The 27,831-nt window shown below is 44.1% G+C and overlaps 1 protein-coding gene across 1 annotated transcript in view; it reads right to left on the bottom strand.

Annotated features, from left to right (window-relative positions):
- The window catches only part of MAMLD1 (mastermind like domain containing 1), a 127,923-nt gene that overhangs the window by 43,978 nt on the left and 56,114 nt on the right, over positions 1–27,831 (bottom strand). Inside the window, exon 2 of the mRNA XM_015413241.1 lies at positions 10,948–12,639. Coding sequence (XP_015268727.1) covers positions 10,948–12,639 — 1,692 coding nt within the window. The remainder of the gene's footprint in view (positions 1–10,947; positions 12,640–27,831) is intronic.

Raw genomic sequence — 27,831 nt, forward strand, 5'->3', positions numbered from 1 at the left:
ATCTGTGAAGACTGAAGGCATTCACGTTTTTAAAGTAAGATCTTACACCCCACTTAAAGATTTATTTTATGTGTATTTCCCCTACCTTTCTTCTACCATGGATCTCAAGGCGGGGTACAAGGCGGGGTACAGAGGATTTCCGGAAGATCTCCTACTATATTGTCACTGAACAGACACCGAGATCGGCTTAACTTCAACAAGGCTGGCGTATCCCTTGCTGCTTTATAACTTTTAAAAAACAACAACCCATGAACCCCTTTTGAAATTTGCCTTAAATGAAAAAGGGACAGATAAAGGAATAACCATTTGTGACAGTAATCAACATATGTGGCTGAAGTTACCATTCCAGACAGCGTTTCCACATCTGTAGACAGGTCAGACTCCTGGATTACATTGGTTGTTAAAACAAATTCAGGTATGCATTAAAGAGGGTTTTGTTTTGTATTTTAAGCCTGATAAAAACCAACTTATATTTTAAGTGTTACAGAGTGGTTATAAAAGTGAGTTGCAGAGGATCCCTGGAAATCTCTCAGTCCCTGAAATGTGTTCTCTGACAAACACACTGCAAACCAACAGCTTGTTTTTAAGATTCGTATTTTAAGCCTGATAAAAACCAACTTATATTTTAAGTGAGTTAAAGAGTGGTTATAAAAAGTGAGTTGCAGAGGATCCCTGGAAATCTCTCAGTCCCTGAAATGTGTTCTCTGACAAACGCACTGCAAACCAACAGCTTGTTTTTAAGATTTGGAAACCTAGAGAAACATCCTGTCACTGGATATCATAACCAGTCTAAAAATAGGCTCTCTCAGATATAATCATGGAGTTTATGATGAATGGATCGGCTTTTCCAAGATCTTGAGAACAACTACTTTAATTTTAAAAAGCAACGTTTCTAACTTCCCTGGAATAAAAGCTGTAAAAACAAACACACAGAAAAATGTGTTGGATGTTCTGAAACCAGAAAGAGTCTTGGGCCCTCAAATGAACAAACCATATTCATGTAAATTAATGTAACACATCAATTTTTATGACTATTTCACAAAATAGAGAACAACAAATCCAAAGCTGCCATCATGCAGACTCAAAGTGGCATCTCCACTAATCCCACTCTTTAATGAGCATACCTTTAATAATTCACTTAGTTGGGGGGAAGGTTTGTACACAAACCTTACTTAGTTGCATACTTAAAACATCTTAGGTCCTGTTTACACATTACATGTTTTTAAATTTATGCCTCACTTATTACGGAATCTATTTCTGCATTCTGTGAACACATCTACATAGAAATGTTACACTGGAACTGGTTATCTATGAGGGAAATTTTGTGAACAGAATCCTAGCTTCCTGTCTACAATATGTGGATTTGGTTCAAGAAGAGTTCATGGAATTGTCACAAATCAGTCACCCTGTGAACCGCCAAGTATTCTGCATTAGTTGTTTTGTCTAACACACAGTTCCTTTGAAGGCTGTTTCACTCAAGCGGTTACATTACACAGAATACATTCTACACGACTCGGATTTCCAGTATCATGAAATGCAAACCTTCAGTGGCCAAATCAATATCTGTCAATGCCTAACAATAAAAACATTGAACATCAGATGGGGAAAGATTAAACATTATCAGATTTACCACTTGCGCAGGCAATCTGGGGTTTTAAGAATTGTCTGGCTGAGCTGGAGATCTAAGATAAGAGTGTTGTTAAAAAGAAGCATAACCACAAGGTCACTCTTTGGAATGCAAAGTCTTTCTTTAAAAATGCCACTTAAAAGACACAAAAGCACACACTCCCACCCCACTTCCAGCCCTTCACCATCATCCTAGGCCGGAGACTACACTTTTAAAAGCCTAGAAGTGCTGTGTAAACAGACAGAAGACTATGAAGGGTTAACTCTTCACAGAGCCATGAGTGACACGCTGTTCCAAGATATCTGATTGGTTAGCATCAGCTGAGCAGAGAAAGAGTTCCGGATGCTGAGGAGAATTCAGTCTGATTCAGCACTAGTTGAGAAGAGTTGAGTACTGACAGTTTCAGAATTCAGCCCTGACTGAGAACAGTTTAACACAAACAGGAGAATGGGGAAAGTTGGCAAGGACCAGTGGGTAGTTAGACGGAGACTCCCATTCAGGCCAGAGAAAAGGTACAGGTCTTCTAGAGAATTCCCTACCCAGTCAAACAGGGAGTTAACTCTGAAGAGTGCAGAGATCCCTGGTCTGGTGTGGTTAGAAACTGCCCCTGGAGACCTTAAGAAACAGTTAAAAACTCAAGGTGAGTTCTGGTGTCTCAAGAGAAGGGGTTTGGGTACTGAAAAGAGTGCACCAGACTTCTGGAAACCAAAGGAGTCAGAGAATACTCAAAGAAAGTGCGCTGGAGTGTTTGGGAAACAGTGGAACAAAATCCTCTCAACATAAAGATGTTAAGTAACTGTGAGTAGCTTAAGAAGCTCTCATTCTGAAACATAAAAACTAGACTCTGTGCATGTACTGATTTCACCCCAGAGTTATCTATATTGAATTATCTCAGAAATTGTACTCTTGATTTCACCTGACCTTTCCCCTCTATGTTGAATAAAATATTTTGCTAATTTGGAATATAAAAACCTATCAAGTGCCATTTAAGTCGTATAAGTTCAAGGGGGCTCCCATTCCTTCCCTCAAGTTCCTGGGCTGAGCAAACAGCCAAAATATTATACTGTGACCCTTTTCACATTACTGTTCTAAACCGGATATTATTCATTGTTGGCCCAATTTCGAGTAAAGCGATACAGGGACGGAGGTTTCATACAGCACATTTCCTTCCATTAATAAGCCATCTCTGAAGTGCTATGGTCATTTTAAACAGTGCTGCTTCCCCCCCCCGCCCGCCCCTTTTTTCCGCACAATATTCCTTAGACTTAAAAAAAACATACTGGGTAAGCACTATAGCCACTGAGATGCATTGTGCTATAGCGCTCACCTCAGAAAGTTTTTTAAAAGTCTGAGGAAGATTGTGTGGTGGAAAAGGGCAGGGGAAAAGCAGCATTGTAGGAAGCGCTATGGACATTTTAAACAGCACACCACAGTGATTTAGAAACGCAACAAAAGGGTTGAAAATGGAAAAAAGCAGTTTCCCTCAAAAGCTGCTCAACCATGCTTTGCTAACCCAATGGAAGTGGGTTTGTATGAACAGGTAGATAAATTTCATTAGCAGCCGGTTACTAAAACAGGTTTGTTTGAAATGGCAGAAAAAATCCATTTGCAACCAGTTACTAAAATGGAATATGAAGGCAGTTTGAAAAGAGTCTGTGACGGGACAGAACAGTCAGAATTCTTCAGGAGAGAACAGATAACTAGGGTGGCTCAGTCACAGAAGGGAAGAAAAATGGAGGGAAAATCTTGCCTCTGAGGAAGGAAAGTGGATGGGGCCATAATAGCCTCCTAACCCCATATTATATATATTGTCTTTTACTCTCAACTAACATCCATATTGTTTTTCATCCAAGTCTTGTTCAAAAGGGAGGCAAAACGCCCTGACATGGATAGCCCAGGCAAGCCAGATCTCATCAGATCTTGGAAGCTAAGCACGGCCAAGCCTGGCAAGTACTTGGAAGGGAGACCTCCAAAGAATACCAGGGCTGGGACACAGAGGCAGGTAATGGTAAGCCACCTCTCTGAAATGTCCAAACCCCACTAGGGGTCGTCAGAAGTCAACCATGACATCCAGGCATATTCAAACACACACAAAATACTCACCAAAAAGGGGGAAGCAAAACAACAACGACAACAAACCTCTCTCACAGGCTGAACCACATTTGAAAAGTGCATGCGCAAAAGACAAAAGGGAATCAACTTTTAACCAACACATCGCTCCAGCACTCCTGGAGACAATGGGCAACTACATCAAGAATTATTCTTAAATGCAGAAGTGGTCCTCATCAGTTTAACAGTTCCTTGCTAGACGCTAAATCTAGTTCCATGTTTGATTATGAGAGACAAGAATTGTTACTCAAGAGATGAAAGCATATTGTTAAGCGTTTTCCTCAAGAGGAAAGATTCCAAAAGGTAATGCTACAGAGTTTCATTTCCTCTGGATCAGAGTCAGGGTCTCGGGAGGAGGGGGTCAGCAGGGCCATTCTCGGGGGGCCCTCAAATTTACACTTTTGACACTAAATCACATGTTAAATAAAAACGGGAACATTAATTACAAAGTCTTACAATATTCTTTTTCTCATTGTATTAAAGGTAAACATTTAAAATATAATACTACCAGTGTTCCCTCTAAGCTGAGTCAGTGTCACAGTTTTTTAGCCTCTGGCTCACACATTTTTGTCTTGGCTCAGGAAGGATGGCTCCAGAGCAAACTAATGTATGCAGCAGCCAAATCGCTTGATCACAACTTTAATGTAGGGTTGCCAAATCCGAAAAACGTACCGGCGGGGGAGTGTCCTGCCGGTCCGGGAGCCGTCTGTGGATGCGCGCGCGCCGCCAGAGCATCACCGGAAGTGACGTCACACGCTGGGCGGGGCCATGCCATTTGAGGGGAAAACTCTTTGTTTTCCCCTCAAATGGCGTGGCCCCGCCCCCAGCGTGCGACGTCACTTCCGGGTGACGCGCACGCCGGGGCGGAGTTCCCCCCGGGCCCCGATTCCCCGGCGTCGGGTAACGGGCCTCTGGGGCGGGGGGAATTTTGCCCTACCGGGGGGGTTGGCAGCCCTACTTTAATGCCAGTAGCTCACAAAGTAGAGTTTTTGCTCACAAGACTCCACAGCTTAGAGGGAGCGTTGAATACTACTGATTTTGTATCATTGTTTTCGCACTTCTTCATTTTTTAATTTATTGGTAGGGGCCCTCAAAAATGGACGTGGCCCAGGCCTCTCTTGACCTCTGTGAGGGCCTGATTAGGATACATTTGAAGACTTGCAGTGTCTACTCTACAGATTGTATGTTTATTCGTATACATAAACGGAGCACTTTAAAGGGTTGAACTCCTACAGCTGACAGCACAACTTGTGTTTCCCAAAGAAAGAGAAACTTCACCTTAAAGATGCTTCACCTCCAGCCAACTTGCCAAGCTAGATCATTGCTGCTTTCACAGCTCTTGTGATTTTCTCTGGCTCTCTCCAAGTTTACACGTGCTCTGGATTGTTTCTTTACCCCTCCCACTACTGAAGGATATCACCTTCAGTGGCTGAAGAGAGATTCCAGACGACTAAGGAAGCATTCCTAGTCATTACGGAATATTAACATCAAGCCCTAACTATTCATCAGTTGTTCAGTAATAGGACCATCGGTGGTAGGTAATTAAGACAGCCAAATGTCACACTCTTATTCTGCATGAGTAAGTTGTTCTAGAATGCCACCAAACCATGTACGCAGATTATAAAAGTGTGAGTAGGACTTAGCCCTGTTTACTGCACAGGAGCAATCTCCACAAACCTGCTGCTACAGTCACACATGGAGACACTGATCTTGCCAACTGCCCTGAGGATGAAGCAATTTTCCACTTCAGCACTGCCCATACTAGGTAGCTGCGAGCACCAAGGTGGGCATTTGCCATGTAATTGGGGATCAGCATCTTCGTATTTGCTCTAAAGGAGCTTAGGGTGGTGCTCCCGATTTTCCCTGTAACATTTTATCTTCCCAACTTCCCTGTAAGGTAGGTCATACAGAGAAAGCGATTGGCCTGAGGTCACCCAGTGAGCTACATGGCTGACTGGAATTATTCTAGCCTGACACTGACCAACTCTATACCCATTACAACCCAGGCCTAGAGATTTTTGGAATGTAATTTATAGGAAGATTTTTTTTAATCGATTTTTAAAAAATCCTTAAAAAGTACTTCCTGACATTACTTCATAGTGCCTTTATCTGTACCTGCATGCCTTTTAAAAACTGAATACTATCAAACACAAGTCGTTGCTTTCTGCTACTGTCCTTGGTGTGGTGCCTTCCAGAACTATACTGAGAAAGCTTCTTTTCACCTTCATCTTCCCAAACTCTGAGCAATCTTCCCTGCTGTTATTTTTATGTGTACATCCTCATATATACCTTCTCTGTTCCCAACACTGTCAACTTAACTTATTCCCCTGCCCATGTTCAGAAAGGCAAATTCCACATTTCAAGTGTTCTGTTTTTCCTCCCAGTTCAAGTTAGATATTCAAACAACAGTATAATTCACTTGGATTATATTTTACTCACATCTCACTCGACCTCTCTTCCCACACCCCATCCCACTGGCCATTTCACTCCTTGTCATGCCTGCGCATAGTCGCTGCATGCCATTCCTCATCCTCAGAATCCTCCCCCTGAACAAGTACAGTGCAATCTCGTTGCCCCCCCCGCAAGTTGTAGGCCATGAAAACAACTGGGGGGGGGGGAGGAACCAATGGTTCCCTACTGAGCATTTAAGGGACTCATGTGCTGTGTTTGGCATCAAAGAGACATTTGATCAACTCTTGGCCATTATATTTTTCAGTTGAAGAGCTTCTTTTTGTTTGTCTCTTGTTCCCAGCATGCCAAAGGCACAACCTGATACCAGCTGGCCACAACTGGACCCACTGAATCTGTCAAATCATCCTATAGATGATACAGACAAAGTGGCCCTGAGATCATGGCTTGAAAGTTCCACCTTTTTAAACCTTTAAGCTGGGTGAAAAATTCAGGAAAGTTCAAAAACTTGCCGTGTGGCATTGTATCAGTTGGTCTTAGTAAAATATATTCTGCGGCTTGTGTTTCTGCTATGGACCAACATAGTTATGTATGTTTTGGGGCCTACAGATCTTCAGACTCTCTCCATCAGGCACCTAGACTTTTCCCTAAGCCTGTTTTGGAGCCCAACATATCTTCCCCTGGGACACCTTCTTTTCACTTACAGGGAAGTGGTTATTCACACACTCATTTATTCACTCTGTCTTGTCAAAATCACGGGATCCATGATGATGAACATACAGATAAGCCCTATATACATGGTAGGGCAACATTTGGACTACTTGATGGTTGTTTAGTGAGGCATGAGGCTAAGGAGATGCATTACACAGGTGAGGACATTTCATACCTCTTTTCAGCCTGTTAGATACCAAGCCCCTATGTGGTAAGACAAGTTAGAAAAAAGCTCATATTGGGGGTTATTGGGGGCTGCTGAGGTCTGGGGAGATTGAAGGCTATTTTTTCTAAAGTGTAATTTATTTTTGACGGAATTCCAAGAAACCTCCACATCTGTATTCTAGGGCTATTCTAAAAAGTATCTCATATGCTGTACTTGGGGAGGGGTGATTTGCATACTTCCATCTATACACAACTGTCACCTGCAACATGGAAGTAACAGACAGAAGTTAAATTATTTTGCACTAAGCTGTTGCACCAATAATGTCAAGAACATAAATACCATGAGATACCCATTGATGTGAAGTAGTTTTGTACTGTTTCGACAACATTTATGCAAATGAGCAGAGACCAAATTTTTCGTTCTCTCCTGCTCCATGAGTCAGGATTAGTTAAATGAGGATTTTCCGAAGTTTCTCTACTTCACCTACTCAGTGATGATTTTACATGCTCACATTATGCAAGAAGACCTTGCCATGCACTTGAACCTCACAGTTCAGGAATTCAGTACACACTTTTAAAGTTCTTAACCTCTTTGTGAGTTTTGAGGGCTTGGAAATGGCTATAAAGGCAATCTAGCTATGAAGATACTTCATCTAAAAAGCCAGAATCCCTGTCCGGCTACCAAACTGTGAATTGGATTACTATAATCAATATAAATAGTTGGATATTTAATGAAGACACCCATTTTCTTGGATTAACAAAACAGACAAATCATTTATTGTTATCCACCTAAGCCTCATTGTCAGAATCTGACAATTTTCTGCAAATGTTGTCCACTCCAAGCACAACTGCAGTACGGATTCTTCTTAAAACGCTATTAAAAATCCACATCAATGTGATTAATTAGCTGATTAATAGCACAGAATAATCAATTGACGCTTCCATCCTCAGCTCAATAGAAACAGAAATACCACAATGAAAAAAGGAAAAAAACCTTGATGAGCAATACTAGAATTGCAATAATCCATTTATGTCTCTACGGGCTGTGTGCAGGTTTGCAGTCAGAATCCACGGTTTGTGATAAAAGCCATTAAGCTCATAAAAAGAAATGCCCTGATCCTCTACTCACTTGTTATTCAGAGGCAGCTTAACAAGCTATATAAAATCCAGAACAGAGCTGTCGTTTAGTACATAATTAATGTTCTAAGTCTCTCCTAGTAAAACCAGTCAGGCATCATGAGCTTACCTAACCAATTTGAAAATGTGAAATTTTCTTTGCTCACAGTTATTGTCACAACAGACGTGAATTCTTACGGCTCATCAGTACAGGAGATTCCCGTGCGCTCCCAGGTGGGTAATTTCAGACACATCCTTAGAAACAGGGGAAAGCAGCCCAAGGGGGGGGAAAAGACAGACCTGAATAGAATAGGTGCTTTATTTCTAAAATCCAAATGGTCGGAAGTCAAGTACACTGGCATGCCCCTCCCTGTAGTGTGTATGAAGATTTATGGGCGTCAGAAAGACACATTGAAGGGTGTTTTCTTTTTAACACTGCCTTCGCTGTCCCAAATGTCAACCTTGACACTGAACACACATTACAGGGCTTAGAGCCTGGGTGAGCAATGGTGCCATATGAATCCAGGTTTTTCACACAAGAGCATTGCACCTTAATATCTGTGGACAGTGCACAGCCATTACTTTCTGTGTAGAGGATGAGGGACCATAGCCAGCTAGGTGTAGGTGCCTGAAAGGTCAGAGATAGACTGCTTACTTTGTCAGAGGGAACCTCCCCCCCCATCTCAGAGCATGGCTGATTCCAGGGCTTTGGGGGTCCTGGATAGAGAGTGCTCATTGCCCCCCCATCACCAGAACCCCCACTCACATCTCCCCTCCTGCTCCCACCTGCCGGTGTACCCTCCCCTTGCCTGCTCATGACCCCTCCTACCAGCCCACACTCACAGCCACCTGCCCTTTCCTCAACAGCACTGGGCATTGTGTGTGGCTTGGAATGCTATCGCTGTGACCATCAGGAGCTCACACCACCAGCACACTCTAACCTGGAGGGCAGCCAGGGGCACAGGAGGGAGAGTGCTTACAAGCAAGCTCATGGGCAGAGGAAGGGTCACAAGCAGGGGACGATGGCAGTGGGCCCTGGCAGATGCCCCAGCTCAGCCTACGCCAATGCCGGCCCTGTCTCAGAGCACTCCACAGGTGCCTATGAAACAGAAAGCATATACCCTACACACGTTTAAATAATGACCATTTCTCTAGTTTCAGGTGTACTCGATATATAGCTTATATATATATATATCAGAGCTTATCTCCCTGCTAGACCTGTTTGGTAGCCCTACTACTGCCCCTTGGCCCTGGAAAGAGATTTTACAGCTCTCCTAGCAGGAGCTGAATTTGGAAATGTCTGAAGGTAAAACTGCAGTGAAGGTAAAACTGGTTTGTTCCCCCCAAAAAAAACAAAAATACCAGCGTTTCTCTCACAAGATTCCCATTTCTTTCTCACAAGCAGCTCAGAGCAGACACCAGCTCTGCTTGAGGGCTGCTCTGAAGAGCTCCTTCCTCATCACCTGGTCACGAGAGAGCTCCTTGTACGATGCTCTCCGAAGCTAACCTGCCTGTGGCAACTGGCTGTTTTGTAACCAGATCGCTGCTTGTCAAAAGCAAGTCATTCTGGGAGAAGGGTTGCAACAAGTATTTCAAGATCTGCTTGTTGCAACACAAACCATTTTCAGCAACTTGGCTTCACTTCACAGCTTATGCTGATGTTAAGGCCGCTCAATGTGAAATCAGGGATTGACTTAGGGTTGCCAACTCTGGATTGGGAAATACCTGTAGATTGGGGGGGTGGAGCCTGTGAAGGAAAGGGTTTAGGGAGGGGGGGACTTCTGCGGGGTATAATGCCATAGAATCTACCCTCTGAAGCTTCTGTTTTCTCCGGGGGAACTGATCCCTGTCATCTGGAGATCAGTTGTCAAAGCAGGAGACCTCCAAGTCCCACCTGGAGGTTGGCAACTCTAGCTTGAACTCTACCATAGAAAATTCAGGGAAAGCCACAGACCCATGTCCCTTCTTTGCCAAAACACAAACTGTTTCTTTCTTACACACAGAGGTTCTCACATGCTCAACCACAAGGCTAAAGATCCAGAAAAGACTTCAGGGTCCATATCACTCTCCCCGAGAGGCTCAGGGAGGCTATTTCGGGCCCCTTCTCCTCAAGAAACTGGAGCTTGGTATTGTTGAGGGCCAGGCCTGACCAGTGAAAGTGCCACAATTGTGGAATGCTTTCCCCAAGTCATGCTAAATGAAGATGCCTGCTATATTTTGGGCAGATCATGAAAGTCTCCCTCCCCTCCCCAGCATTTTCTGAAAACAAGGGGAAGAACGATTGTGCTACAGTCTTGCTGTTGGTTTTATTGCTCTTATCTTCAGCTTTTTGCTTTTTCTGTGTTCTTGTTTGTCACCAAGATGTATCATGGAAAGACGATTGCCCAATTTTAATTTTAATGAAAGGCTGAATGAAAATAGCGACTGACCTACCCACCCGTCCCCAAACAAACCCCCTGCATATTTTGACACCCACTGCCACTTGGTTCCAGTCTAAATGTTGATCCCCTCTCATGTACCAGATATTTATTTGGCACATGTTTATCCCAGCTTTCCACCAAGAAGCTCAGGATGGTGTATATCACTGTCTCGTCAGAGAACAATAGAAAGACTGGCCCAGCATCACCCAGCAAGTTTCCATGGCAGCATGGAGACTTTGAACCTGGATCTCCTGCATCCAAGTCCAATACTATATCATGTTGGTTAGAAAGAGGTTTGTTTGATCAGGAGTCTCGTGTACAGTTACGGACAAATGGCGCATGACCAAAGAACCAAAAGCACTTATATGGCAGAAGAAAAGTTCTTCTTACCTGTCGGGTTTGAGATGGCTGCACGTGCCGCTGCATCCGAGAAGGCTGCATTAGCTGCCGCAGCTGCTGCTGAATAAACGGGCTGTTATTGACTTGCTGGGACTGCTGTGAAGTGGCTACTTGCTGCTGCTGCTGCTGCTGCTGCTGCTGCTGCTGCTGCTGGAGATAGTGAATGAGCGATTGCTGCCCAGGGCCTGAAGTCATGGGTGACATCTTCTGAGGAGCAGTGGATTCCGACGTGAAATGGGACAGTGGCTTTGTGTTATTGAATGAAAACTGGTCTTGCCCAACAGGCCCTTCGGTTACCAAGCCTGGCTGCAAGCCACTGGAGGACTGCTGCATGATAAGGTTCATGTTTTTGGACTGAGCTGCCATCGGTTTGAAGAGAGAGCTCTGCATGCTGGTGGGATTGTTGGTAGGGGCTATGTTTGGAATCAAGGTACTCTGAGGGCTATATGGGGGCTGGTGCAGAGCAGGGCTTGAAAGCTTTTCTGGCCTGTATGGTGGGGAGGGCCCAGTATTTGTAGACACCAAGTTGTTCTGTGGGCTTTTGATGCTGTTGGTCGGAATGCTGGTGGCAGACATGTTGGAAAGGATGGGATTTGGAGGGCTGAAAGGTTGCTGGTTGAGAACAGGACTGGAAAGCTTCTCAGAACCAAAAGGAGGAGATGGGCCACTGGATGGATTGCTGTTGGACGTTATGCTCGAAAGCAAGGAGCTCTGAGGACTTTGAATGTTGTTTCCTGGCAGGCCATTAGAACTCATGCTAGACACCATGACATTTTGAGGACTGAATGGCTGATGGTGAGGGGAAGATCCTTGCCGATAAGGGGGAGAGAGGCCTTGGGATGATATATTAGACCAGTTAGGAGCTTGATGCTTGGTAGCAGGGACCTGTTTGCTTGCTGCCAGTTGTTTTAGTTGCTGTGCATGCCAATTAGAGCTAGTCATGTTGGATACATGTACCGAGAGCATAGACTGAGCCTGGTTCTTACTTGGTGCAGCTGATGAAATGGGTGGTGCAACAGGTTTGTTTTGGGGTGGAACTGGATAGATCCCTCCCGCTGAGGAGGGTCTCATTTGGGGTGACCCTCCACTTTGAGGGTTACACCCTGGAGAAAACTCTTTGCTGGGCACATGGTTCTCCAAGTGCGGTGTCTGGGAAGAGGACTTTGGAGTGTTGTTGATGGTTGGCTGTGTGTGGCCAAGACTTCCAAGAGGCTCCTCAGGTTTGCTTCCCAAGATCTTCTCGAGGTCCAGTTCATTGGGAGAAGGTTCAGGCATTTTAGTCAGTTCTTCTAACAAGTCTTGCAGTTCCTGGTCTACAGATTGTAAGTTGCTGCCTTTCTCATCATAATGGCCCATATTATTTTGGCTACTGAGGGATCCCTTCTGCCCTACTTCAGTGTTAGGTGGCACTGAAAACGGAGACCCTATACTGCTACCATTCATATGACTATTTTCCAACAGCATGGCATGACCTGGCACTCCTATAGAGGATGCACCATGATTGGTGGAGAAGGGTGACTGCTGCATATCTGGACAGGAAACGGGATTGGCTGCTTGTCCCATTGAAAGAGTGACATCATCAAGGCAGAGTCTCTTGTTGTCGCTTGAGAAAATGACATCAGGCATGGTTTGGGAGGCTGGGGAACTGCCATCTTCCAGCTTTCTCTTAATGGATCCCTGTAACTGCAAAGAAAACAATGTTTTATTAATCTTACTGGAATCTCTAAACATACAAAACAAATAAGGGAATGCATCAAGCACACACACACACAAAAAGGAAACAAACCTTATTTTGAATTTATTGATAGTGTTACTGCAAAGCTACATTTAAAATGGACTAAACGCCTCCCCAAAATCTCAACTCCAGCCCCTTTGTGCAATTTGTATTTTTAATATGTTGTGAGCTGCTCTGAGCCCTGTGTGCAGGTAAGGGCGGGATAAAAAAATCCAATCAATCAATATTAAAAAGGGTCAAGTCTATACAAGATGGCAGGGCTTTTTTTTGTAGAAAAAGCCCAGCAGGAACTCATTAGCATAACAGGCCACACCCAACAGCAGAAATTCATTTGTTTATTAGGACACACCCCTGAAAGCACAGCTCATTAGCATATTAAGCCACACACCCCATGTTCGCAGAAGTGTCGTCATCCAGACACATTCACCTTTTTCTTCTTATTCTGTTTATGGCTTTTTAATAGCAGGAACTCCTTTGCATGTTAGGCCACACACCCCTAATGTAGCCAGTCCTAATGAGTTTCTGCTGTTGGGTGTGGCCTGTTATGCTAATGAGTTCCTGCTGGGCGTGGCCAACTCGGGAGCCAGCCGGAACTCCGTTCCTGTGCGTTCCTGCCCCAAAATAGCCCTGCAAGATGGTATTTTTTGTTTATTGTCCAAGATCTATGATGTTTCATTTGTGTGTTATCGACACTGGCCTAGAACTGAACTAAACCGAACTAACTTCAGCTCCCAGTTCTTTATGCTGAACCACACCGGTCTAAGGACATGGATTCATCCCATATAACTGTTACTTCTCTCACCCTCCTTCTTTCCCACCTTTTGCCATCTTGCTTTAGAGGTTATTAATTTATTATTAATTATTTATCAAATTGGATTTTTAACCACCCTTCCTTGTAAGAACAGGGCTCAGGGTAGTGTACAGCATGGAGTAAATTAATATAATACGTAAGTAAAAGCAGTTAAAAACAGTAAAAACACAACAATCAACTTAACGGATGATGCTAAAAATTCCAGTTGTGCCACTGCCTCATGGGGAGGCAAGGAGTAGGAGTGCCAGAAATATGGAACTGTCGTTATCCACAACCAAATGCCTGGCAGAACAGCTTTGCCTTACAGGCCTTGCAGAACTGCATCATGTCCTGCATGGCACAGATGTTATTCAGCAGAGTTCCACCAGGTTGAAGCCAGGGTAGAAAATGCCCTGGCTCTAGTTGAGGACAGCCAGATATCTCATGGGCCGGGGACCACAATAAGTTATCTGCTGAATGTAATGCTCTTCTAGGGGTATATTATGTCTTCTGGGGGTATATGAAGTTTTTGGAGGATGAGACCCATCTTTGTTGCTTCTGTTGCAGGGCAATATTAAGTGATGGTTTTTGTGCAGGGCAAGCTCCAGGTTTTGATGGCTTCAAGTGCCCACCCAGCTAAATGTGCTGCTCCTTTGTACATATGCGGTCTTCTGGATAAGGAAGCACAGCACAGTTCTCATATCCTTTTAAGCACCTGTGGCAAGGCTAAGAGTTTAAGTCATCTTCATGTGTGGGCACCAGAATACTATTCTCTCATGCTCTCTTGGCAACTGATGGAACTGAGAAGAGCCTGCAAGAGTTGTGTTCTACTACCTTCCCATCACAAGAAGTTGGAAATTACCCCAGAGGCACCCATCATATTACAGGGGGTTGTAGGGAGAGTTCCCATTTCCTGTTGGAAAGAGCACTAGAGGGACTGGTGCATCTATTTCTGATAGCAGAAGGTGGGTCTCGGACAGACACTAGGCCCTCTACCAGAGCATGAACCTCAGCAAATGCCCAACAGTATCAAATCTGATGGTGGCCTCATTCTACATATAAGAATTTCTCCAAATACCTGACGTTTGCCAGCACGAACAACCGATTCCACCCCTTACCCCAAAAAGATCAGAATGCTGTTTCAATTATGGCACTGTATTCCGTGTGCTCCTAGTAAACATGCCAACATTTATTCTATAGAAATTATTTTCCCTCTGAACAATAGCATGTTTGAATGGAACTGCAAACTAAAGCTGGCAACACTCACCCAACAAGAGGTATTAAAGCTCATACAGAGACAGCTCCACTATTTTACATTCCTTACAGGCAGAGCATTTGAAATAATCTGCATACTTTCTAAATGAAGCAAAACAAAAAGTCTCGAGTATCTGAACAGACTATAATCTTTCCAGCTACCTAACCACAGATGTCTCAGACACTGCAAAAGCAGCAGCTGACAGGCTAAATCTTAATATGTTACAGTTCTTTGTAATCCACGTCAGTCAACCTGTTGTTCCTTCAGGGGGCTTGTAAATACTTCACAAAATGTAAAAAAAAGGCGTTGTTAGACTACAATAACTCCCCCAAATAAAGATGATCCTCCCTAATCAAATTCATTTAGAAACTAGAAATCACAGCAAAAAAGAGAAAGAGAAGCTACATTTTCTACACTCTGTAAAGATTCAGAGCAGCAGACAATGGCTCTCTCATGGCCACTTGAGATGACTTGCCAGTCTCTTCAAAAGGCAATTATCCGTGGCCCTCATTTTAATAACCAGGACTGGGTGTCAACAGGATTAATCAGCCATTAATGCTGCTGCTTTGTGTTAAACGTATTAACATTGTGCTCTTATTTACCAAGAATGAGATAATTTCCAAACACACAATCAGTTTATAAAGAGGAGAATGTGCTAATCATTTTCTCTGGGTTACCTGGAAAAAGTAGTAAGGAGACTTTAGCCTCTTCCACTACTTCTCATTATTTATACAGCACTTCAAGACATGTTTGACTTCTAACAAACCTGGCCACTACACACAAATGAACCTATTCTAATCACACAGATCAAAAAGAAACTCATTAATGGGTACAAAGTTAATCCTATCCTACAAGCATCTGCAAAGTTAGATGGATCTGTTTTACTCAGACGGAAGCACAGAAGAGGTCAGAATGCCAGTTGCCATTTCCATTCATTTTTCCTCACAGGTACAGATCTCACATTCTTCCAAATCATAAGATGAATACAGCCTACCATTTTAACATGCCACCGTGTGCATGCACGTATTTGGTAAACTGATCAGCCAAGGCCAGAGACACAAGTAAACTACGACATGCTGAATCTGCCAACCATTGGCAACTTGAGTGTTCAGAATTATTTCTCCAAATGGTGACTTTACCACATATTGAGAGCAGATATATGGCAAGATGGTCTTCACTGTTTTGCAAGGTAATACAGACCATGTCACTTCACTTGCATCCCAGATAAGAGATCTGGGGAAGTAGAAGAAGAATAAAGTGATCCTCTGGCTGCTTGCCAAGTCGCAAACATATTTTATTGTTCTCTTGCTTTATTTATTTAAAATATTTCTAGACCACTTTCTGTCATAACACTCAAAAGCTTCTTCAGATATCTGATCTGGAGCAACAGAATAATTACCTGTCAGAATATAGTTTACGAGGTAGTTCTCTGGTTATGGGGAGTTTGCTGCTCAGTAGTCTATTCCTTTACCTGGATGGATGCCATGTGGCTTTACCCATCACGGACTCCAGGTTACAACAAGGTTCCTCATATGTTTATACCTGCTACCAGACAACCATGATGTGCTATAACTGCTGGACAACAGTTTCCCTGGACAGCATCACTCTTGTTATTGCAGGAAGGCACCAATCTTTGAGGGGTAGTTCACATTTGCATGTACGGAATCTACGGAACGACACTGGCATGAAGAATCCCTAGTGGCATAGCTGATATGATTTGGGCTGCGTAACTGTCAAGAAAGCCTGCAAAGAGTATTCCATGTCTATTTTGCCATGGTATTTAGCCTGGGTGGGGACAGAGGCACCAGACAAAAAATTCTTGGTCCTTTGGACCATGGCTCACAACCTCAGATCTGCCAGAGTCAGTTCAGCAGCGCTGTGACAGCCCAGATTTGTTTTGGTTGTCTATTTGTTTCCCTGTTTGTTTCTTCCCTTCTCACTCTCTCAAACAGCAGCAGCTCCACCAATATAAGAGGATTTCATCTACACAGGGGTAGATGAAAAGCAAACAAGGGGAGTTTACCCAGTGCACTGAAGAAGATGAGTACAGTACTTCACCTGCTGAAGTTGTTGCTAGACTGAATGACTGCTCTTTGTTCAGAGAACAAGTGTAACCATATCCTACCATTCCAGTGCCTCGGTACAAACCAAACCATCAGCTTGTGCTTTAGTCCCCAACATTCTTCTGCTCCAGGGCTTCATCACAAGAAAGTGTAACTAACCATCATTTCCCCCCTAAACAGATGTCAAAAATTATCCTCTAACTTGTCAAATAAATAAAGCACAATATTAGATCAGGAGTGGGCAGCACCTCAGTAATAGTTTCCACGTATCTGGTCATTTCTGTGAACTATTCACTCCTGAAGCCACACCAGGAATAAAACAAGGTAAAAATTCCTCTGGAGTCATGGGACATTTCATGACTGAGCCCAATTACTTCCAAAAGGTGGATATGAGTAAGAGACAGAGGTCTGTACTTTCAAAATAGCATTGGACTACTTAAAGGTTGTGTCCAGAACTGGATTTGATGGGTGGGGTGGCAGAAGGACTCTCAAAGGCATTTAGAGAAAGAAGTGGGGAATTAACCTTTTAATCTCTGCCACATCACCTTCACTCATAGGCATTTCTCACAGGTCTCCAGTTGCTCAGAGTAACATACATGGTTCTCTCCCCCAACAATCCTGTGAGGTAGGTTAGGCTGGGAAATAGCAACTGGCCTACATTCTCAGGCAGTTTTCATAGCCAAGTTGTGTGCTGAACCTGCTATTACAACTGATCTCCAGGCAACAGATCAGTTCACCTGGAGAAAATGGCCACTTCGGAAGGTGGGCTCTACTATGGCATTATACTCCACTGAAGTCCCTCCCCTCCCCAAACTCTGCCCTCTTCAGGCACACACCCCCCCGGAGCTGCCAACCCTGGTCTTTATTTATCTAAGGTGACACTTTATTAACCTTACCACACACAGGCCTAACCAGGCAAAAATCTGAAAAATACACAGTCTAAACACTGCTGTCTCCTCTGTCTCCCTCTCAGCTCTTATAAGGCACTACAGTATTGCCAGCATTTTTGTTGTTTTATGTTTGTACTACAATAAAACAAAGACAACTCCCCCACGCCCCTCACTTAACAAGGAATGCCTAATCAGACCTGCCTGTCAGCATTACTTCGATTTGGGCTGACGGGTGACAGCAAGATGAAGTCTATACTTGGAAAGCCCATGGCAGGCAGGTTGACTGCGCTGAAAACATTCCCTCCTCAGTATCTGACAGGATGATCACCACCTCCCTCCTGACATGTGCTCCTACATAGTTTCAGAAGCTCCTCTTTCAAAACTGTTAATGATAGATGCCTTCTTAAATTATGACCGCAGGTCATGTCACTTCCTCCGGTCTAATTCATATCCTGCCTTGCGTAACTTCTACAAAATGGAAAGAAAGAAAAAAAAAAGGAAACAGCCACATGGTGTGCACTACTGGCTGGAAAAGCCTCCAAGCTACATGACACACATACAAGGAGAGAAGGAAGTCACTGCAGAATACACAGGGAAGCGCCAACCCTTGGAAAAGGAGAGCCTACCTATACTGAACACATGTGTTTCCTAATGTCTGGAACCTATTAAAAATAGGTTGCAAACATTCCAACAGAACTTCTCACCAAACCTATGTATTTGGAAGAAATACAAAACTTGCCAAGTGAGATCAGATTAGATATACTTTTACTATAAATATAAAGGATTTCACAGTATATAAATTTGATTGTTTGTCTGAATTTTATACTACTGCATTGTTTAATGCATCTATGTTTTATTGTACTTATTGTATCATACTTTAACCTGTTGTAAACCGCCCTGAGCCTGCCCATGCGGGGAGGGCAGAATATAAATCGAAATAAATAAATAAATAAATAAATATCCATCCTAGAAGTGGGGCAAAGAAGTCACTGGTTCAGCTGCCTTTACTGTTTTCCGTTTCAAAACTCCCTTTACACCTCGGACACAACACCCAACTTTTCCATTTATCGGCTTACACATTTCTTCTACCTACACTGATCCCAGGTAGCAGGTGATGTGAAAGTTCTCAGCCTAAGACCTTGGAGGATGTCTGCCGGTCAGAGGAGACAAGACTAACCTTGACAGACTAGCGGTCTGACTCAGTAGAAGGCAGTTTCACTCATGTATCTGGCACAAACCATCCTTCTTGTTCCCTCTGTTTCAGTCTGTCTTCTCTCAGGCTAAAGAAATTGGATGTGAAATCACTAGGGCACGCCTTTAAAAAAAACAGGGCCATACAACCCACCAATCGAAGACCAATGAGCTTCACAATTTCTGCCATTTTGTGTGAAAAAGCCAATGCACACATTTTCCAGTTTCAGTACACTGGGATTCCAAAAATACGTACCAACGCTGGAAGATACACACATTGCCTTATTCACTCAAAATGGCAAACACAAGTATCAGGAGGATTGAGGTTGTGTGTAAGTCGTGATCACACTGAACACCAAAATTGTAACACCTGAGAAGAGCTACAGTTCTGTCTCAAGGCAAGATGATCCATATATTAGCCCACACAATCCAGGCCACACTGGGACTGAACTGGATTTGTGGAGAGTTTTGTGTAACTCAGAGAATCTGCCAAGACAAACCTAGTAAGTAAAAGGGCTTTATTCACAAATACGAATACCTGGTACCTCAATAACTTAGTGGAAAGGGGGAGAAAAGGGGCACTAGAAGATCACTGACATGAAGGGGAGAACTATCAAGAAGATCTGCTTGCAGTAGAAAAGCAGATTAACTGACTGTATTCACTTGTCACATGTACAAGAACCAGGTGTTACACCTTGGTTACTAAACAGAATCTTGTACAGCAAAAATCTGCATTTGACAAATGCAGTTATAAAGAACCAGACAATACTGTTTCCTCCCCATGCCATCCTCCTAGCAAAAGATGCCTCTTAATTAGTCATCCAAAGATTTAACAGCAGCCACACTGGGCATATTGTTTGGTTGTAACTTTCACATTTCATTTACTGACAAGTGTTATTAACTTGACAGCTGAAGAAAGAAGTAGGGCTTTTTTGTTTTTTTGCTTCTCCCATTTTCTCTAGCTGCACAGCACAATTCTTTCATTTCTGGCTGTAAATCAAGATCAATCTCCAACTCAATGCTTCTCCATTGCCACTGCCTCACTTTACCCTTCTTCTAATGCTCGCAGTATCATTTTATGTCACTTTCTTTTATAGTCCATTAATTTCAAAGTCCTCTGAATCCCTTTACAGTAATTTCTCAGACTACATTAATTTCTTGTGATGTCACAAGGATGGTGAATAGTGGAGCTCCTCCACTGAGAAATAAAAAGAGGGGATAGATTTTTGCTATGTGGGTTTTTTTTTTTTTTTAAAGAGACCAAGCAGGATTTTTACTCTCTTTCTTTTTCGCAATTCTGCTGACTTGATACTACAACCACAGGGGAATGCTACTGGGGGTTCTGAAGAGAGCAGTGGGTGGACTTGCATTTGCATTGCATGCAATATGTTCTCATCTTCCACATTTATTATATTTTTATCCCATCCCTTCTCCAAAATGAGCTCAAGGTAGTATCCCTCTCTGCCCTCATTTTGTCTGTACTAACAACCTTGTGTGGTAGGTTAAACAGAGATAGCAGCTGGCCAAGGTTTACTCTGGGACATGAACCAAAGTCACACCAGTCCTTGTCCAATCACTATACCATGCTGGCTTTCAATCCTGAAAAGTACAACACAAGTATAAGGAACCGAATACCAATTCATCTTCTTTTACCCCAGCCTTTCCATGCTCCTCATGTACATTTTAGTGGCCTGGGAGCACGAGAAGTTCCCATGTGGATCCCTCCTGATTCTCAACAAAGGGCAGGACTTGATCCTCCTGTGTGGCTTGATTGCTTGCCACATGACCCAATCATTCCAGCATATTACATCACCTATCAAAGTTTTAAAATGTAAGAACCACACCCTGGATCTTGCCAGGAGTCCACCTGGTCCATTAAACATCCTGCTTCTCACAGTGGCCAGGTAGGTATCCTCAACAGGGATGGTGGCCTGTTTGGTCGTCAGCTACTTCTGAATGTGGGAACTCCCTCTAGCTGTCATGGCTAACAGTTAAGAGATAGATCACCTTGTAAACAAACAAAGTCAGTGGCCATCTTTACAGCTTGAAGTCTGCAAGTGATATGGATAAAGAAGTTAGGACGAGGGTAGGCAACCCTGGCATGTGCACCAAACAGTGAGCACACCAGACCATTTCACACAGTTCTCTGAGACCATTTAACCAGTTCTCTGCCTGAGACAAGCCTCCAGTTCCTGGGGGCTGAGAATTTAATATCCTGGAAACAATTGCTCCAGTTGTGCCCAAGATTTTTGCCAGACCTCGGTGCTTCCAACCCAGGGCTTTGGCACCAGGATGTAGAGAACAAAGCATTCTTGGATCTTGGCCTGGAATAGACACACTGGTCTATGGAAAAGAAAAATAGCTGTAACCTTGATTGCTCTTGGAAAGTCAACGCTGAGTGGTCTTATGGTGGATTATTTTGCAGCCTTCTGATTGTCTATTACTGTGAAATTCTAGTCCCACTGAAAATCAACAAGAGCTTTGTTGCAGGCTTAGGCAGAACTTTGTTGCAGGTAAAGTAACAAACACTTGCATGTCCTAGGAAAACCCATTATTTCATACATACCAATATCTAGATAGTTCTAAACAGGCAAAATGTAAGCTCCTCCCTTTGACACAAGAGGTCCCTCCAACCACCTCCCATTGTGATCCGTAAGTCCCATACTCCAGTGGCAGAGCATGCTGTTTGCATGGAGAAGGTCCCAGAGCCAATGAAAATGACCATTCTCTATCTGAGAATGAAGACAATTTCATAGACTCAAAGCTACTGTGGTTGCTAGGCAAATGAGTGCAACTTAGACCCAGAAAAACTATTTTTTCCTACTCAAACCAGCACCTTGAAAGCTGCTTGAAGTTTTAAGATGCATGCAAGCCCAAAAATGTAAAGCAAAACCATGTACGACAGTGTCCGAACTGTAAAGCAGCAAAGATTTACACATTACATGCAAATGCAAAACACAGAATCCTGATGCAGTGTTTTAACTTTGTAAAGACTTGAACAGCAGCAAGAATAGGGAAGCAGTAGGAAGGGAAAGCAATTAAACCCCCTCCCCATTCATTGCTTAAAAATTCCTACCTGGCTTTCTGCAAGGCTCTATTACGAGCAATTTGCTCACAATGTGTAGCTAGCCACCACAACTCACTTGCAACAAGATACAAGAAAGTGTTTCCTAGATTTAGTTGCCTACTCCTTTTTTGCAGAATATTTTTCATTTTGGGTGATGCAGATATTTTTCTCAAAGAGATTTCTTTCCTGTCCTTAGACATACTGCCCAAATTGAGTCCTCCCCACATCCAGTTCCTGTAATCCCACTGATCTTTCCCCCTGCCCCAGCATCCCAGCTGCAAAGCATTTGAAGTTGGTTTTGTAATGGTGCATGCCTAGAGGAAAACTGATCCAGTCCCTGGTCACATTTTTATGGGATTGCCTCCCACTCTGAGCTTCTTGGAGCAACGGCGGGGGGGGGGGATCTACTGAATGGAGAGATCAAGGCGGGTATCCGTGTTAGTCTGTCTGTAACAGTACAAAAGAGCGAGTCCAGTAGCACCTTAAAGACTTAACAAAACTTGTGGCAGGGTATGAGCTTCCGTGAGTCACTGAAGAAGTGAAGAAGTAAGCAGTGACTCACAAAAACTCATTTGTGGTTGTTCAGTCGCACAGTCGAGTCCGAGTCTTTGCGACCCCATGGACCAGATCACGCCAGGCCTTCCTGTCTTCCGCCGTCCTCTGACGTTTGCTCAATTTCATGTTCGTTGCATCTATGACACTGTCTAACCATCTCATCCTTTGCCGTCCCCGTCTTCTTTGACCTTCAATCTTTCCCAGCATCAGGGTCTTCTCCAGTGAGTGCCACATATCCTGCCACAAATTTTGTTAGTCTTTAAGGCGCTACTGGACTCTTGCTCTTTTCTAAATGGATAGAAAGAGAGAGACTACTCCTAGAGGAGTAGCGATAGCCAGATCACCAGTGTTTTATCCCAATTTCCAGCTGATCTTCTATGAACTAATAGAATATAAAGACCGCTTCAAATATAATAATGATTAGCACATATCTAGTGACTTTGAGCAGGCAAAGCACTCTGCATACAATACACTGCTATTGGTCCTGTTCAGGATATTCAAGTACAACCCAAGGAACATGTGTGAGTTCCCCCAAACTGCACCCCCTCCCATTCGATTTCAAATTAGGAAAATGGTACAGGGGAAGAGGCTGAAGCCCCTTCTCCATGTGTACTGTGGTCCTGATCCTAATTGGGCACCACACATGGAGAAACTGAGGAGAACCCACAACTCAAAAGAAACTGTGGCATGCTGGACACAAAGTGGGGATCTAGACACAACCTGTGTACTTTGTAATGTGTGAATATGTTATTGTTATTTGCATATAGGAGAGACAGATAACAGCTCCAGGATGTGAAATGTGAGCTGGGGGGCTTCCTGGCTCACAGCTTGCACTCTTAGCCATTTTGCTTTTAACTTTAGCATTTCTCCGAACTACTGAGAGATACCGTGTTAATCGCACATTCATCACCGTAAGTTGACAACCTAAATGCTGACTCGTGGGGAAAAAAGACCACCAGAGAAAATGGTGTTCCTGGTAGATAAATGAATTTGACAGCGTTGTGTGCTTCTTACCCTTGTAGGTTTTTATGGAAGCCCTCATTTATAAAGCTTTTGTTCTGAACTGAAAAAGGGTCAGCTGTGAAGTACAGCTTGCCTCTAGGACTACCCCAATACTGTTCATGTGAATGTGAACAAGAGATATTTACAGCCTGCAGGGTTAATGGGAAGGGGTGTTTTTTTAAAATACACATATTAAAAGACGCTATTGCTAGAATTCAAAAAGGATTTCTCACTACAACTCTCTCAAAAAGACTGTCTTTTTAAAAACCTTGTGATATAAAATGGATCCACTTTCATCTGATAAATCTCTGCTTCTTGCAACTGGAAATCTTTGTAAAAACTCTCAGGTAGCGACATCGGTACCATGCTGATGTGTAGCGGGCTGTATAATATTCCAGCAGCAAAATAAAACAAGAGACACTGGTATGTTAGAGACTAACAGAACTGGATTCCAGGATTAAGTTTTTGCAAGTTTGTGCGCTTCAGATGCACTGGAGTGCACATCCATTGGTGGTGGTGGAAACTGCCCTCAAGTTGCAGCCGATTTATGGTTGACCCCATAGGGTGTTTAAGGCAAAAGACAAACAGAGGTGGTTTTGCCATTGCCTGCCTCTGTGTAGTGACCCTGGACTTCCATCCAGATGGAAGTTCCATCCATTAGGCCAATGGATGTATACAGTAGAGCAACTTTCAAACCGTTATTGAGGTGATGAAGTACAGGGTGGGGGACACAAATGAAGAGCACCCTCCCCCACTTCTCCTCTCGGATGTTTTGTGTAGCTTAGTTTGATTTATACTGTCAATCACACAACATTTTTTTAAAGCTGATATATTTACAATGACTGTTAAAAGCCTCTCAGCTCTGCCTGTGCCAGTTATAGCCCAGGCAATTGTCTGAATCCATCCATGTCTATTTCTGCTCTTCCTAATCCATGGTAGAGCAGCCATCCAAAATTTTCTCCAACAGTCAAAAATCAACTGAGAACTTCCGAAGGAGCCCAAAACACAAACCTGGTGATCTAATCATCAGGTTTCCAAATAGTATTTTTATTCCACAAGCTTTAAAATCCTTTTTTTTTGTCACTGTTGTCGACTTCAGACATGTTTTCTGAATCTTTGCCTGCAAGACTAGGAAGTTACCCTTCTATTTCTAATGCAGAGATTATGCCTAGAGCAAAGCAAACAGACTGCTAAAAGGTCAGACCATTTAAGCTCCACATACTTAGTTTAGGATGAAAGAACTGCTGTCGACTCTTAGTTATGACATTTCATCTTTTCCCCCACAGGAATGTCTTTGTATCCCTTGGACACACTTGGGAGGCCAAACATCACATTCTGCTTAAGAGGGCACAAAACAATGAAAGTGACACTCTTTAATACAGTTTTCCTTATGTACATTAACTTTTCACAGCCGTCAACAACAAGATATATCAAGGAAGGCAGGATCTGGCTTACAAAAGGCTTATGCTACTGTCAAAAGGTGCGTAGGTGGAGTGGGGGAAGCATGCCTTAGATCCTTTTGGGAGGGTGGGAAAAATTAAGAGAGCTGTTCAAAAAGGAGGATTTCCTGAATGCCATGCCACACTGAGGTTGTGTGCAGATACAACACGCAAGAATATGAAACGTAACGGAAACAGCTCCCATCCACTTCTCCTTATTTATACATAATACATTTATAGCACCAATTCAGTTCTCCCCATAACTGCAAGTGAAAAGTGAACAGAATGCTAAACTGACTGAGTTAACGTATTAATCTAAAGTGGTGAGTGAAAAAGCAGCCGGATGATTTTGTTATACTGTTCTTTCTTTTTTGTGGTCTACAGTACTGCAGTCAGAGAAACCCTAAGGCACAAGAGAGTAAGGAACAGCGGTTGGCAACTACAAGGCCCAAAACTAACCCACCGCCCAGGAAATAGCTGACCCAATAGCTTGCCAACCCAGAGGGAAGAGAGATAAATAGAGTGGCGGCTGGGTCAAGGGGGCTTCCTGAATCTCCCTTGTGGAGTCTGGCCCACCCATCCTCCCTTCTAAATGGCTCCCTCTAAAAGTGGTGGCAGCAAGCTCCTCCTTACTGGGCTCACCCTTCCTCAACATGCCACTGCCTCCACCACCCGGGACAAGCTGCACCATCACAGCTGGTAAGAGTCATGCAGTAATCATGCAAATACTCAAGGAATTCCCTTTTGCTTCTCAGTCAGGGAATCAAGAAGACTTTTTCTCTACATAGGCTGCGGTCACATGGAACAGAAGCCACACAAGTGAGATGGAAAACAGGCGGAGTTTCCGGGCGCGATCTCACCAGCACATCTGGGAAGTGTAGCACTCCCGTGGCACAACCGAGGCTTCCAGCCGAAACTGCGTGGCAAAAAACTAGTACCTTGGAGGTACTAGTTTCTGGAAACTGCGGGGCAAGGGCGGGCGTCTGATCGCGTTTCCGGTGGCATCCGGCGCCCGCCCATGTCCCCTTGCAAATAAGGTGTGTTTTTTTGTCCACGTCTCTGTGGATGCGCACACGCACCCAACAGAGCATGCACATTCGTCGTGTACACACAAAAACAAAACAGTTTGCCGCGGCGTGCGCTTCTTCGTTGCGCGCCGGCTTGTCCTGTGATCAGCACCTCTCCCTTGCCATGGAACCTCCACGATACCTCCACAGGACCCCCACGGGAGGTCTGATCGAGTAACTGTGCAGTAGTTTGCCCCAGGGCAAACAGACACACTTCTCCCCTGCAGTTTCCTGCCTGTGTGACCGGGGCCATAGTTTACTAGGGAGTGTGCATATGAGAGAAAGCTCTGAGCTCCTGGAAGCCATCCACTGCTGAGTAATACAAGCAATGGAATGGGCTCTCTCTTTTCCCCAGACACCCTGAGTATGGAGCTCAGGCCAGAAGCAGACAGGCAGACCTGGTTTCCAGAAGAATGGGAGGGAGAATGATAGCAGCAAGGGAAGGGATCCTGTGTTTGCCCTGATGCACAAATCTTGGACTCTGTGCACACAGAATCTCAGTACTTTTGTCTGCCAGACAGATAACCAGAATATGGAAGGGGAGACGGGAGAGACAAGACAGGGCTCTCCCCTTCTCCAGATCAAAATGTATTGAGGGATACCGCTGTTAGGCGGACGGCTCACTTGCTTGAGTCACTTGGACCTATTTGCCATGTGCCTGGTCTCTACTTATGCCTGGACATGCTGCTTAGCACCAATTGCCCCACAGTAGGACTGCAGATGCAAAGACTCCCATGCAGCAGGGAATCTTTGGACAAAATGGCTTTTGGCCCAATTCACTAGTCTCTGTGAAGCTGCATGGCCCGGTTGCAGGCTGTGGTTGTCACGGCCAGGCTACATCCATGGGCAACTGCACACAAAATAAGCCCTTGACACCAAGAGCAGCAGTCAGTTTGGAGGAAACTGAGGCCTAAATGCAGCCAGCAAAGGGGGGTTTGTTCTGGCGACCAAGCAAGGACAGCCAGCCAAACTCCTACCGTTTACACCATGCTAGGTTAATTCCAGAAGCTCCACATTGCCAGCCAGGGGTAGGGATAAGCAATGTACACTTCTGTTTCTGTCTGTTGCTGAAGAAGACTGATGCCTGATGACACGCAATCCACAGTAGCTCACCAACTTAACTCCATCCTCAGACCTTGAAGTTTTGGGCTGTCCTCCAACAGGGAGTTTGTGATCAATTAGATACCCTGTTGAAGACATGAAACTGATGTATAATGAGTCAGACCACACACCCAGCTTGGTATAGTGGTTAAGAGCAGTGGACTCTAATCTGGAGAACCCGGTTTGATTCCGCCCTCCTCCGCATGCAGCCAGCTGGGTGACCTTGGGTCAGTCCCAGTTCTCTCAGAGACCTCTCAGTCCCACCTACCTCACAGGGTGTCTGTTGTGAGGAGTGGAAGAGGAGGACATTGTAAGCCACTCTGAGACTCCTTCAGGTAGCGAAGGGGGGGATATAAAAACCAACTCCTCCTCCTCTTCTTCTACTGGCCAGTATTGTCTGATGGACACCAGCTGTCCCAGGGCCTCAAGTTGGGGGTCTTTCACATCACTTGATTCTTTTAACCGGAGATGCTGGAACTGAAGCTGGGACCCTGCTGGGATGCAAAGCAGATGCTCTGCCCCTAAACCAAGGCTCTCTCTCTCCCTAATCATCAGCAGGCATTAGAAACCACCACCACAAACTGTGTACAGCAGCTCCATCAAAAACCCACACGAGATTTCTGTTGTTTCTTTCCGGCTTCTGACTTTCCCCTGCCCTTCCCCTGTGAAAATTTTCTGCAAGGGCCTTTGGTTCTAGCTAGAAAATTAGCATGGGGTGGG

Source organism: Gekko japonicus, unplaced genomic scaffold (genome assembly GCF_001447785.1).
Source record: "Gekko japonicus isolate JY-2015 unplaced genomic scaffold, Gekko_japonicus_V1.1 scaffold905, whole genome shotgun sequence".
Classification (NCBI taxonomy): Eukaryota; Metazoa; Chordata; class Lepidosauria; order Squamata; family Gekkonidae; genus Gekko; species Gekko japonicus.